Here is a 15,027-nt window from a genome sequence, read left to right as displayed (position 1 = left end):
TTCCTTTTTTTTTTTTAAGTAGTCAGTGTATGCTTCCATGATTACTCTTGCTGACTTTGTATCTCAGTTCTCAATCCAAATCACAAAAATAATAAGTCTCTCTTCCCTCATATATAAGCATGCTGCTATGGTTATGTGAAATCTTTTTTTGATTTGAATTATATAAGAATAAGACTAGAAATTAGGTGCAAAGACATGCTGGCTCAAATGGAAACATGTTTTTACTCCAAACGTGTAAATTTGAAAAGTTTTCCATTGTGAGTTTTTACACTTTTTGTGAGTTTCACACTTTTTTTTTTTTTGGTAAATCAGGATGAAAAATTTCTTTAGGCTTTTGTTTTATGTCAAACAATGACGCATGAGGAAGTGACTCAGACGAGATGCAAGTCATCCAGTCATCCTCATAAGTGTAAACTGATATAGGAAAGTATTTTTCTTAACTGGTTCTCAGCAACAAACCTGTTTCCTGTATCAGGTATTTATCTTTTTTTGTTTAATTCAGGAAACAACCCTATACAAATTCTGATTAAACCTGTTTAAATCCCACTGAATTTTACTAGAAGAGTTATGACATTCTTGAAATCAGTGCGTTTATACATGGTCTTCCAGTAGGATAGACCTATATTATGAATTCCTGCATTTTAAGACCAGACCAACAATTATGCCATCTCTTGCTTCTGTACTGACCACATTAGTGTATTTGATTTAAGGATTGCTTCTAGAAAGCCATCAACTATTTGTTTTAATGATAGTACTTTATGCCAAATTTAAATTTGTGTGAAATTTACTTACAGTATTGTATCTTACTATTCCCTTCTCATTATTCCCTTTCATCTTCAATGAAAACACTAAGCAACACTGGCCTAAGCACTAAATGCTGTGGAAGACTTAACATTTTAAAGTGTTAACAGTGATCTCACTGTGAGGCTGCCAGATCTTTTCTGACAATGGAAATTGTTTACCAAGAACTCTTCAAAATAACAAAACGATGCAGTTTATGCCTGAACATGTTTTCTCTTCACATAGATCTTGTGGTTTGCTTCTGCCATATCACATTAATTTTGCTTTCTACATTCAAATGTATCTTTTACATTTAAATTTACTTTTAAGGGCAGTGTCTATTAGCTTAATAACAATTCAAACTATGCCAGGCTATTAAAATAAAGTTCATCAGTCTGTAATTTTAAGGATAGAAGCACATTTATTATAGTTCAGCATTTCTGGATGATTACAAATTTTATTGAATCAGTATTTTTATTTAGGTTTCATGCAAATCAAGGATATTTTCTCTTTTTCAGGTATTCATTATCAGTAAAATATAGTTCTAATTCATAAACTTAAATTAAGGAGACTTAATCTATGACATTGCTTTGTCTTTACTACCAGGGGACTCGTGCCAGTAGTTGCCATCCCTGGTGAAAAGCAACAGAGAAGCGAGAGGTTGTATCCTAGTTTTGGCTGGCATACAGTTAGTTTTCTTTCTGTAGTGCTGTGTTTTGGATTTAATGTGAGAGGAATGTTGGTAACATGCTGATGTTTTGATTGTTGCTGAGTAATCAAGGACTTTTCAGCTTCCCATGCTCTGCCAGGTGCAAAAGAATCTTGGAAGGGAGTAAAGCCAGGACAGCTGACCCAAGCTGGCCAGAGGGGTATTCCTTACCATATGCCATATGACATCATGCTCATCATATCAACTGGAGCTGGTCAGGGGCCAAATACCGCTGCCTGGGAACGGACAGGCTATAGTGTCACGGTCGGCGAGCAATTGCCTTGTGCATCATTCGTTTTTTATTTGTTTGTTTTTGTTTGGTTGGTTGATTTTGCTTGGTTTGGGGCTTGTTTGTTTTGTTTTGGTTTTTTACTTTTTATTTTAATTATTTTATTTTCTCCTCTGTGCTGTCGTATTAAACTGTTCTTATCTCAACCCACAAGTTTTTTTTCCCCTTTCCAATTCTCTCCCCCATCTCCCACTTAGGGGTGGGAGTGAGTGGGTGGCTGCCTGGTCCTAGTTGCTGGCTGGAGTTAAACCACGATGTGCTGTCGTTCATACTGTTTAACTGCAAACTCCTAGATGAATCACCAAATCTAAGTTCCCAGCCTATTGAAGTCCCATTGCAGGCAGTAGAGGAAGAGATGTCTCTAGAGGGCAGTTCAGGCTGCAGTCTCTTCCTCTGTCAATGGCCATTGGCTGTAAAGGAAACATGAGCAGGAAAGCATCCTAGTGGAGGTGTCTTGGTGATTCCTGCAAAACTAGGCAGTTGGATGATTTCCTTCTTCCCTGTGTGCTGTCACGGCCTTTCTAAAACATTGATACCTTCACAATCTAGTGGGCAGCTGAGTTCTTCCCATCCTTACCTTTCAAATTTCCATGTATTTTCAGTCTGTCTGTAATTATTTTTTCTCCCTGGTCATTGATATATTTGTTCCAAAAGATGCATGATTTTAATCTGCAAAACTTTCTAACTAATCCTGTTTATTTTTATTTTTTTTTTCTGCTGGGGAGTTTGGATTTGCTTTGGTTTGGTTTCAGGAACCAATGGTTCTCCTATATCTTCCTGCAGACCATCCAAAACCTATTCAGATCACAAAGACATCATAGATTCTTAAATGTCTTTAGGCTATCATTAACCATCACAGAATCACACAATGTTAGGGATTGGAAGGGACCTTGAAAAATCACCTAGTCCAGTCCCCCTGCCGGAGCAGGAACACCTAGATGTGTCAACAATGTATGTAGTCGTGTTCTGTAATTTATTTGGATATTTGCTTTCCCAGTGATGTCTGAACCTTCTAGTTTTGGTAACATCAGTCTGTGAGCTTTGAGGTCAACTACAGAGAACATCTTTATATTATTAGAATTCCTCAGTATATCAGCTGGAAGATGGCAGTCTGGGTTGCCACTTTGTCTTCTACACCATTATTTTTGTCCAGATGTTTAAATGATGTTTATGCAAAATGCATCTGTTCCAATCTGAGCAGATTATTGTTGGATTTTAGACCAAGAAATTACATTTTTTGCTGCTATTAGATTTAGCATTTTTTAGAAAGACTTATTTAACAGAAGAAATGAAGAAATGCAGTGTAATGTGCAATAACAAAACCAACTATTCTGAGTTAGGTCTTCGTTTGGGGTGAAAAGTCTTTTTCCAATGTTGTGTAAGTTTTAAGTAGCTGCTTTGTGAAAACATCTAGTAAAAAAAAAATCTTTGACACTCAGACATTTTCAGTGTTTCTTCTCCCCTTTACTGCTCCCACTGGCATGAGCAGAAGTTCTTAAAACCAAAAATGCTTACCGTAACAGCAGCTTAATTCACTACAATAAATCTCAGAGAACTGAAATATTATAAAATAGAAGCAGTAGTTACATTATGTGTACTTTTCTTCACATTCTCTTTGTCTCTCAGGTTGTTTTGGCTTAAACTACCGTTTGATTAATTCTCCTTGGCCCTGATTTTAGATGTGATTCACTGAGAATTAAGAGTGCTCAATGCTTTAAAGTGCCAGGGTTTTTTCTACCCAGTTTACGTTATAGGTGCATTTTTAAAACCTTGTGAGAAACAGGGAATTTTCTAAAGATGTAAACAAGGGTTCCATGTAGACATGGATTATCTTGCCACTTGCAGTGTAACAATATGTAGCTTCTTGAAGAAAATGTTGTCCATAGAGAAAAAATATTCTTAGGTTACTTTTAAACATTCAGCTTTGTGCAGAAAATTAATTGGACTGGGTGTAGCTAATGTGAGGAAATGTTAGGCAGGCTGAAAAAAGCAGAATTTTAGGCTTATTTTTCTCATTTACTACTGCTGCAAAGGTATTCTTCATTAAAAAAAAGAAGAGCTATAGACTTCTTGGTTTAGGCTTTCTGAAAGCCAGAGCATTATGTCCCGTACCTCTCAGCAGTGACAATCCTCTTCCTTTTACCTGAAACAGAAACCAAGAATCAAGAGTCATTCGTTTGTCAAGTTGACATATTTAAGTCTTAAAAAATTACAGAAATGTCAGGTCTGTGTACCTGAAGCTGCCACTGCACATATGGTCTCATATTTACTAGTCTAATGTAATAAAACCTTCCCAGGATTTCAGACCTTTGTTTCTGAAAACCAATCTAGGAATAAAAAGAACCACAATGGGCCCTTGTGTTACTATACGTATATATATTCTGCATGATGACCTTAGCAGTTATTAAACAAAGGAGGGTGGCAGAAACCTTTCACAAATTGCTTCCAAGAGAAACTAAAATTTCTATGACACTCAGGAAAAATTTAAGCAACAGATTATTTTAAGAAAATAATTCTTTCTAGTTCTTTCTCCAGTGGCCCTTCAGAGTGTGAGCCCTTTTCTCACCACACTAAATGTAGAAGTGTCTAAGAAGTGCCTTCATGCCAAGCATCTTACAGACATAGCGGTCTGCTCCCGTCTGAAAGAGCTTAGTTTCTGAGGGGGCAGCAAGAAGATTGTGTGAGAAACAGCAGAACACACAAGAAGAATGAGCAATATGTTGGCAGTAAATATCATCTAGTTCTTTGGTGGTGCTGTTATTATAGGAGGAAGGTAATAAATTTACTCAAGAATGGGACAAGCTGCAAGGAAAGAAAAGGAAAGGAGATTTGTGTGGATAAATTACTTTCAAGAATGATTTCTAGGTGTTGTTTTTGAACTGGAAATCTATTGCTACTTTTTATTTTGTCAGTCTTATTTTTTTTGTCTTAATTTATATGAAGCCATGGACAAACTAAGTTTTTCCTATCAGCGAAATTATAATAAGCTAATATAAGTAAAAGTCCAATACAAATAAAAGTACTCCAAGATACTTATTTTTGTATAATCCCGAGAAACTTGAAATTTGTTTCTCAAGTTGCTCAGTTCAACAGTGGTTTGAAGTACTTTGGATTAATACTTTAGGTATTCTATCTAGCTACTGCTAAATTCCAGGAAAATACTTTGTAGAACGCTATTGACTTTCCGAATAAATTTCTTGTGGTACAAGTTAAGAGCAACATTAGGGAAAATCACTTCTTCCCCTGTTCAGTTGTTTTCATGGCTCATTCTGCTAATACCAGACTCAGTTGGCGTACGCCCGTGGGATTCTGTATTTCAGCTCTCCCTTCTCCTTTCTTAGCAGACTCTTTGCTTCTAACAGTTGAACATGCTGTTGGTTCCCGCTGCAGCTTAACCCATTATAACTTTGTTTTAAAGCTTCTGTGAACAGAAATGGGAAAACTTCTGTTTTCTCATTGTCTCCTCTCCAAAATGTTGTTCCAGATTTGGTTTGTTTTCCTTTTCTTTTTTTCAAATGGGACTCCTTCCAAATACTCACTGTGGCTGGAAGACTAAATATAAAGAATTAAAGGAAAGACATACTTCATCTTGTGAAGAAGTCCCCTTAGGATCACAGGAGATTTCTGTCATGATTATTCTCAGGCTTGAGATTTTTGCTCTATGGTGTGGTCTTAGGTTCTAAGAGACTGGCAATATTTTCAAATCCCTCAAATTTGGAAATAGGGCTGGTCAGCCAGTAAAGTGTGTCTGCAAATATTCTCCAGGATTTAATTAAAGATTCTTTTTCAAATGCCAAAAATAACAAATAATAATGCCTGGAGTAGATGAGGAAGCAACAGGCTGTTTTTTCTATCATTTTCCTCTGTATTTAACTACCCCGTTCCAAAAGCAGAAAAGCAATTAAAAGCTGAGAGAGTGGAAATTTCGGAAGTGAAAAGAATAGCTAAAGTAGTACTGATATATTTGTGAAAATAATATTTATTCCTTTGTTTCATACCAAAAAGCTGGTCTGTGAATAATCAAATTCTTTGCAGCCAACTCGCTTAAATGTTGTATCACTGTGACATATTCAGCTGCCATCAAACTGATTCCAGAGGGATCACACTGAATGTATAAATTGCCTTTGCCAATTCAGAAGATACTGTAAAACTGTATTAAAAATATAACTGCTGATTATACTCTAATTTACAATGTATAATTTCTTGTCTAATTTCAGACTGTAGAACTAGAGGACAGTTTAATGCATTTTCTTATCACTTTCGGGGAAGACGTTCTCTTGATTACAGCTTTCAGGAGGACAAGCCCTTGAAGAAAATAAAAATGTCAAAAACAGTAAGGTGAGATTATTATTTTTCTTTAAGGAAGTATGAAAAAAAATTGTTTTCAAAGTGGAATGGAACTGAATTATTTCTTTGTAAGTGCATGCCACGTTTTTCCAATGTCTACTTTCCCAAGTTTGACTAATGTATTTCATTCTGACATTATACGTTTGCTAATGGTAAACCACTTTTTAAGCTCAGTTTTGTGTAAGACCCTTTGAGAATGAAACAGTGTAATGCTTTTGTTCTTCCTGTGCTTTTCATGAAAAAACTCTGGTAACGAAGCACAATTTGGAGGATTTGGAATCCCACATTCCTACTGTGCCTGCAGTAACCAAACTAAATTATTTCCTTTCCTTCTTGGAGCTGCTAGGTCCTCCTGTAGAAATAGGAGGAAAACAAGTGTTAATAACACTAGCATAAAAAATTGTGATAATGGTAGGGATTGCTTCTAGTACCAAAATATTCCATGCAGGAATGGAGAACAGTGGTGCAACAGTGTTGTTTATAACTCCCTAATACTCAAAATACTCTAGCAAGGAAGTAAATCACAGTGTCAGATGCAAATGATCAACTGCGCAGGGTCCCTGAAATTTCCAGTTCTGCTCAGACCAGACATTTCTTGTGCAAATCATTCCTGATGAGCTAATTTGTGACTCTTTTGAATTATAGCTCTTTCTATATAGCATGTGTTCTTTTAGCAAATAAAATTATCTGCTTGAATGAGAAGATTAGGCAGAGTCTACTCACTCTGGAAAGGAAAGCAGGTAGACAGATATGTAGACAGGTAAATTTATTTCAGCAGTTTCAAATACCCATGTGGATGTTATCGCACTGAGGAAACATCGCCACTATATTTCACTTAATTGATAGGAAGCTGTCCTGAAGTAACAGAGCTTTTAGGTGCTTAGGATTTTAGAAAGAGAAGTCAGCATCTAAGTATAGGCTTACTTATAAACAATAGGAAAGAAAATGTTCCTTTGAAGCAATCTTTGAAGATGGATATTCTATTCGTCTTTGCCAGTGCACTGTTCGAAGTTTTGAAATTTACAAAACAGTAATTCACTTTTTAAAGATGCTGGTCCCATAATTCTAAAGCTGTAGAAGGGTTAAATTAAATAAAAATGAAAGCAAGAAAAAGAAATGCTTATATCTAAGCAGCAGCTTGTTTTCATTAACTTGCTCTTTGACTGTATTTCAGAAATGAAGCTACAACAGTCCAATTACTAATTAGGACTATAAAACTACAAGTTTAGAATACTTTATTTATAGCATAAATAAAGCTAAAGCAACCTCAGTCCTTTAAGATTCTCATCAGTTCTCATGCTCATTGTTGTATTTAAACTGCATTCCTGATGAGAGGATTTTTTTCAATAGCTTGAGCAGGTGGGGAAGAGTAAACTTTGTGTTATACAATAACAGCTGGTTTACTTGAATTTTGGCATGTTATGTTGTTTAGAGTTCTTTTTCTTTAATTTAGATGAAAAACTATGGGAAACTAAGTAGACTGAACACCTGCCAATAAGTGCTCTTTTAATTTATGCAGAAAGGTTATAAATCATGAGCCCTATTATATGAGAGAAGATTTCTTTGCCAATTCATTCTTTGGTTATCTCTTAGCTCTGGAGAAGACATGCTAACAAAAAAAGGAATGCTTGTATAGATTCAAGGATCTTGATGTAATAAGTGAATTAATAATTAGTGTTATCCTCGTTTTTGAATACATGGTTTTTAAGTGATGCCAAATAATATATTATTAGTTATGGACAGTTCCTTTGACAACAGTTTTGAGTCAACAGATTGAACTGAATAGATAGCTGGAAAGTGCTATAGGCAAAAGACCCTAGATTTTGTGTATGATAATCAGTATTGTTTTCAAATGTTAGTTAAAATGGGACACATGGATATGTACTTCTCATTTCTTAATGAAAAACACCTTTTTCCTTTTTAAAGGAAATTTCTTTAAATACACATTTTGCTAATGAGCATATAGAGGGAGAAACTATGAATCTGAATGTGAAATGTGAATTAACATTTTTTTAAGACTCATTTTTGTATGCTTTTCATATTGAAAGCCCAGAGATTTCCCAGTGAATTTAAGGTGGTACTCTACAGTGTCACTGATGACAACTTTGTGTGTGATCCCCCGGCGTGAAATACATACATTATTTTTCTAAGTAGAAGTTCCCTGTTGCTAGTGATATTAATGGTAATCCACAGCTCACCTGACTTGGGGCTGTCTTTAGCACCAGTGGGTCTTGCATGCCGCTGTGGTTCATACATTTGCTGATTGCTCTTGTAAATTTTTGCTAAGTATTCTAAAATATCTAGCCAAATAAAAATGAATTAGATTAATACTCTGACTTGGCATTCATTTGTTGCAGTTCTGTGAAACATAGTAAATATTTTCGTAATGCCACATCAGCATCTAATGAGAATACAAACATGCCTGCAGTGAATGACTTCAAAGAATTTGTTTTGGAAATGCAAAAAACTATTTCAAGCCTCAGAAACCAGGTAAGGTGCTATAATGGATAGTTTCTAATTGTAGATTTAATTTATAATATTTTCCTAATATCACTCGTCTTATGTTTTTAATATTTAGACATCCACTGCAACCCAAAACCAGCACATAGTACCTCAAACAAAACACATCACAGAACAGGGTGTGTTATTATTTTTTATTTCTATGTTCTTTTGAAATCATACTGAAATATTCTACAAATAGACCCTCTTGACTTTTGAAACTGAAGCTTTGTGTAACCATTGTAAACTAAACATGGCATTAGTCTTTCTCTAAAAATTTGTCTGTAATGTTATTAAAATCTTTTTTCCTATCTGAAATGTATAGAATCTATGTAAAACTATGATTAAAATGTAGACTTCATCAGAAGTAATATGCGAGACAACAGCTGTGAATATAGTTAAGGTGTAGATCACTTAGAGAAGACTTCTGTGATGTGGCATAAACTCTTTATTCAGAGTAATTCAGCCATAGTGGAATTCAGTTTTAAAAATGTACACCATACAGGACTGACAAGTCCATAGTACGCCAAAATGTTTGCCTAGAATAATTAAGTTCCTCCAGAGCAGCTTTTTCATGCAATTTACAGATACAATTCATATACTTATTTACATTGTAACTTGATTCCATCTTTGATGGTATTATTTAGTCATTGTTGTACTCATCTTCATTAAGGAAAAAACAGATAGTCAAAATTCCAAGCAAACAATATTAAGTTGTTTTGGTTTGGTTTTTTTATTTCACCTCCTTTTCATTCAGACGTTTTAAAGATTAGATTTGTCTGTCCATATATGTCACATGTAGTTTGCTTCTCTTCATGTGCTCTAGTTGTATGTTCCAATGGTAGGAAAAATGTGTCTTCTGCTAGTTTGCTTTTGAAAGGCTGTTTGCACATGTATTACCTGTTTCTAGTCTTTTAATGTTATGAAAGCTAAGTAGTCAGAAGAAAAACCCAGGCAAGTATTTTTCATGGATTAGGTAGCATAAGAGAAAAGACAGAATACCTTGCACAAATAAACACCTTTATTTGATTCAGTTATTAACTTTTTTAAATGTTTTCAGATAAAAAAACTTGAATCACGCCTCAGTAAAACTGATTGCACTGATGAAAAAGGTAAATCATATTCCAGCAATGAAACCTGGAAAAGGGACCCTTGTACTGTGTGTGAATGCAAAGTAAGTATGTGGAAACCTATTTTGAGAAAGAAATTATATTAGGATCTGCTTCTAAAACAGCAGTTCAGTTTTGTGCCTGCTAATTTCTGCGTAATCGTTACTAATTGCTTTGTTATGGATTTTTAGTTATTTGGTGCAGAAAGTTATATTATTCAGATGTCCCTGCCCTGGTCACTGATTTTCAGTCTAGCCTTTATATACTTCTATTACATTTCCATTTACACTTATACATAGTTGTACTGGCAAAATTAACTGCAAAGTGAGAGACTTCTTGAAACAGTCTACTAAAATGCGTAAAAATCAATGAAAGCTCATCCACCTTAGTCCTTGATTTTTATTTTCTTTCATCATGGTGAAATTTTTAAAAAGGTAGTAAAATAAATATGTTGGTACTTGATATCCCAGAGTTTCATGCCCAAAAGTTAGATAAAACTGTATACTGCTCTGTTAAGGATAGTATAATGCAAACAGCCTTCTCAATATAAGTTTATGCTGAAATAAACTATGTGGAGTTAGTCATAGTAGCCAAGATCTTAGAGAGGATGAATGAGAGAGAACATATTCTTCAATAAAATGAAAAATGTACTTCCTTTTTGGAAAATGTAGCTAAGTGTATTCTGGTTTTGTTACATTTTTCCTGTCACAGGTTGGTCAGATTACCTGTTTTGTAGAGTCATGCCCGCCGGCTGACTGCGAAGCGCCTGTGAAGGTTAAAGGAGATTGCTGTCCAGTCTGCTTAAAACAAAATATTAATAAAAAGAAGCCATAAGTCTGCTTTTTAAGAATTTAGGGTGCATACTCCTCAAATCTCAATGCCTGCTGATGGCAAAACCAGGTAACTACAGTCTTAACAACAGCAATAAACCAAGTTTTACAACATTCTAATGGTGCTGCAACAGTATAACATAACGTATCATTTTATTTTCTGCCCATGAAGGTAATCACAATGCAAAAATTAACAAAAGGGAAATTAACAAACAGGTCAAAGTTAATTGTGTGTTAAGCTTCTCAGGTTAGACAAACTCAAACTGGTGCTACTTTAAAAGAACACTGTCAGGTGGTTTTAGGTACCCAAAATGACTGGGCTTAAGACTTACTCTGAAATGAACACCTTGTTTCCTACCTTTAGTTATGAACATCACAAGTTTACTATCCCTTTTCAGTACCAGTCTGACTTGATATTTAGCTCTTTCATAGTATTGAGTAAATGCAGGGAAACAGAAAACACAAGGTCACTGTGCCCAAAGCAATGCCGTAAGGGCCAGTTTCCGCAAACACCTATGCATGGAAATTCTGTTGAATCACACTATCATTTCTTTATCTGGACCAGCAAGGAAATAAAGCAAGCTACATGACACCTTTCAATATAATTTCATTAATTCAAGTAGCAAAATTAATCAAAATTTTCACACACAAAAAAAGCTAGTTTTATTAAGGAAATATAAATAAACATAATTGGAAGATACAAAAAGCAACTGAATGTATATTACAGATGTAATTGACAGTGTTCCTCATTCTAGGAAAACACACATGACAGAGTAGCATATGATCTTAAAATGAACGTAATCCTTTTTGTCAAAACATATGTAATTTCTTGGCAACTTGTTTGTTTGTTTGCTTCTTTTATCTTAAATCATTGTACCATGACCATGCAGTCCAGTTTTAAAGCATGCTTCTGTTATCTCAGATCAGCTCACATGTTTGTATGGCCCTGTTCTGAAAACGTAAAAAGATGTCACATGCCATTTTGTAAACAAAGATTTCTACTGATTCATTGTGCATATTGTCAACAGACGTATGTTCCTGATTATATTGTGGCACTGTTTGTTGAAAAAAAGAACAAACAAAATCAAGGATCATGAGTAATTGTGGATTGACTACTTTTTCTGACAAGGCATTTCATTTTTTTTTTGTTTGTTTTTTTCCAGTTTCATCTAATGCATTTATATTTTTACCTCAATATTTTTATCATTCATGTTAAAGATGGTCTACCAATGGACTTTATTTCCCATTTAATAAATGTTTAATGTTATAGAGTAAATGTCTACACTAGCATTTCAAACTTGTGTACTTTTTAGAATACAAACTGCATATTTTTGATGAGGAATTATGTATTATATTCAGTGAAGGACAACTATCATACCTCATTTTACAGCTTTTTTGTGTTTATTCAGAATTGATTCTCTCCCAGAATGCCTAATATGTTAGAATTTAAGGCTCTGTCCTTAAGTCCCAAGTCAGGACTAACTAGAACCAGAGCACTTCTTTAGTTACATAGTTCACTGACTTGTGAGTTTATTGTTCAAATTTAGGGAAAAGAGATTTGGGTATCAAAGAAATCTGCACAAAATCAAATATTCTCATCTTAAGCATTTCCAATTATGCAAACAAACTGAATACTTAGCTATTGCATGGTAGATCAAATACCTGTTTAATAATTAACCTAGCACAGCAATATGAGTTCCACTATAATATTTTGGCACATAATTTCTCTGATTACTAACATTAATAGTTCCTAATTTGGTAAACTGAAACCGTGACACACGTTCAAACTTTGGTGTATCTTTAAAGCTTCCTGCAGAAACTTGTTTCTTACTACGGTAGGAGCAGTATGTACACGTGAGTGGTGTGTTAAAGGTGTGTGGTAGAGGTACACATGGAACTATGATTTATATTTTTAAGACTATTTTAATTGATTTTATATACAATGTTTTGACTTATGTAATTTTCTATGTTAATACTTCTAGAAATTGCGTGTGGCGAGTACGTTTGAGTATCATATGGTTCCTAGAGGTTGTCATTCCTGTATTTCTTTGATACTCTGGTATCGTGTTGACTTTTGTTGAGAGTCCAAACCACATGTCTCGTCCTGTAATTTCAACTCAGATGGAACTCCCATTGACCTATAGCAGGAATTCCTCCAAGAGGAAGGATTGCAGAGCTAAACCAAATAGAATTTAACTGTCTAAACAGTTAAATAAGGCAGTAATACATCCACCTGGTTTCTACTTGCATTCTTTTATTCCAATTTTATATTAAATAAACTTTCTCAAGATTTTTGCTTATAGGAGAAGAGAGTTTCCATTTATACATTATAAAATAGTACCTTATATCTGATTGTTCCTTTTCTCCAGCCTCCAAAGTAAAGTGAGAGGTTTCCTTTGTTGCTCACTGTTTATTCATATGGTATATAAAATGGGCTTAGGAGTCTGGATATGCTTAAACAAGTGTAATATTGAGTTATTTTCTGTCATCCATCTGCTTATAAACCATTCAGGAAAACCAGGTCTTTATCCACAGTTTAAAATGTAATGAGTCATGGATTGTACTAATTCAGTTTTATTGCAGTGTCTACAGAATCAGCATTGATTTTTAACACTTCTGAAACAGTGGCCAATGGCTAGATGACCATTTCCTCAGTATCCACTGTGAGAATATTGCTGTAATATGTTGCAAATTTTACATATTTATTTCCTGTGTTAATGTTACCTAAAATAAGTCGTTGTTTTTATTTTGATCAGTAAATTTACCAAAGAATTGTTTGCACTGTATAATGAATGCTTTTCAGTTAAAATAAAATGGGCCACCTTTCCAAGTAAATTCCAAGTGATTTCTTGTTGATACATGTATTGTTTAGATTATTTGCTGAAGATTCCTGATCATAAGCTTTTATCGAACATCCATCTTACTTATGCTGGGTTGTCATGACAAAGACTCCATTTCTGAGAACTAAGCAATGAGCTAATGAATCATGCAAGTTCAGTAGGTTCTTTAATATAATGACACATCAAATTAAAGTATCTATTTACTTTTCTTTTAGGTGATGGGAGAAAAATGCATGTAGACTCAGAAAGGTCATTTAAAATACAGCTATTTCTTAGCACAAATGTGTATTTGAAAACAGTGCTGAACATTTTTTGGGGAATGTCATAATACTTACAGCTTGTTCTTGCACAGTTTCTTTACTTCCTAATGTCTTCATATAGATCCAGTCATGACTTGCCTTCCAATGCACTTGATTCTATGTTCATTCTTTAATACAAATCATTTCCCAAGTGGATATCCAGCTTCATGCAATCTCAGCTCAAAATATGTCTTGATGCAAAAGAGATCCTCTTCTTTACTTCATCTTGTTTCTCTGTCGCAGGATATGAATTACTGCTGAATACATGATGAGTTACTCTTATCCTTTGGTGAGGTGTTAGGCTCTCTAGGGCACTGGGGTCACTTCCTTTGCTAGAGCCACCTGAGATTCATCTGTTTCTTCATGACTTCATGCAGTACAGTATTTTGCAATACAATATCATTGCAATTAATATAATTCTCATTTGCCTTACAGTGAAATGGGGGAAGTTAAAGGTGGACTTTGAGACACAGAGTTAAGATTTGTTTTCAGGTTGCAGTTGACTGTGCTTCACTATAGTTTGACTTTGAGTGTTGCAGAAGGCAAATCTAGAAAAGCAGAACTGCAATACGTTCATTTATGTGTTTTCCAGCAGGCTTCTGAACATATTATCCTGTTGCTTTTCCAAAATGTTGATAAGTAGTATTCAATCATTGTCCTAAAAATAATTTTAGGGCAATCAGATTTTTTTCTCCAACTTCAGATAAAATTAGTTTGGCAAAGTACTGGTATACATTTTTCTAGTAAGTTAGATGGGTACTGCATGCTTCTTTTAACAGAGGTTGTCAGTTCCTAAGTTTCTAATCCTAATGTAAGAATACTCGAATGTTTACATTTCAATTTATTTTTTTTAACCATGAGACTAAACCAGGCAGACAGATGAAGAGAAGGTTTTGTTTCAGTAAACAACTTTGTGTTAGTCGAAGCAAGACAACAGCCAGGGCTCAACACAGTTAATTGCCAATAAGTTTGCTAACAGCTATTTAAAAACAAAGCAAATCAAAAAACCCACAAAGTTTGGACTCTTGAACTAATATTGATATATATTGAGAAAAATTCAGTTATTTGAAATAAACTGAGTAAATTGCCTTTTTGTTTTAGTTGATTACAGCTAAAAATCATTTGGCCACAGTATGATTAAAGTTGTCTTTATAGGGAATGACCTCCCATACTCAGTAACTTTGTTTTGTAAAATAATATTCTGCTGCCATAGTATAAGTCTTTATATGATCTAAAATATTTTTCCTTATATTTTCTTTTTAAGCCTCTATTAGTTTCGTGCTTTTTCCTGTGTTATTTACCAAATCAGTAATCCTTGCAGTGGG

At 34.5% G+C, this 15,027-nt stretch overlaps 1 protein-coding gene across 2 annotated transcripts in view; it reads left to right on the top strand.

Moving 5' to 3' along the window:
* Positions 1 to 11,845, top strand: part of PXDN (peroxidasin) — an 85,702-nt gene extending 73,857 nt beyond the window's left edge. For both annotated transcript variants that reach the window (XM_082047679.1, XM_082047678.1), the window contains 4 exons: positions 5,996 to 6,116; positions 8,483 to 8,615; positions 9,685 to 9,798; positions 10,445 to 11,845. In XM_082047679.1, the coding sequence (XP_081903805.1) occupies positions 5,996 to 6,116; positions 8,483 to 8,615; positions 9,685 to 9,798; positions 10,445 to 10,567 (491 nt within the window). In that variant the 3' untranslated portion in view covers positions 10,568 to 11,845. The remainder of the gene's footprint in view (positions 1 to 5,995; positions 6,117 to 8,482; positions 8,616 to 9,684; positions 9,799 to 10,444) is intronic.
* The last annotated feature ends 3,182 nt before the right edge of the window (positions 11,846 to 15,027 follow it).

The sequence above is a fragment of the Streptopelia decaocto genome, assembly GCF_964273445.1.
Source record: "Streptopelia decaocto genome assembly, chromosome: 3".
Taxonomy (NCBI): Eukaryota; Metazoa; Chordata; class Aves; order Columbiformes; family Columbidae; genus Streptopelia; species Streptopelia decaocto.
This window is presented reverse-complemented; position numbering and strand designations above follow the sequence as displayed.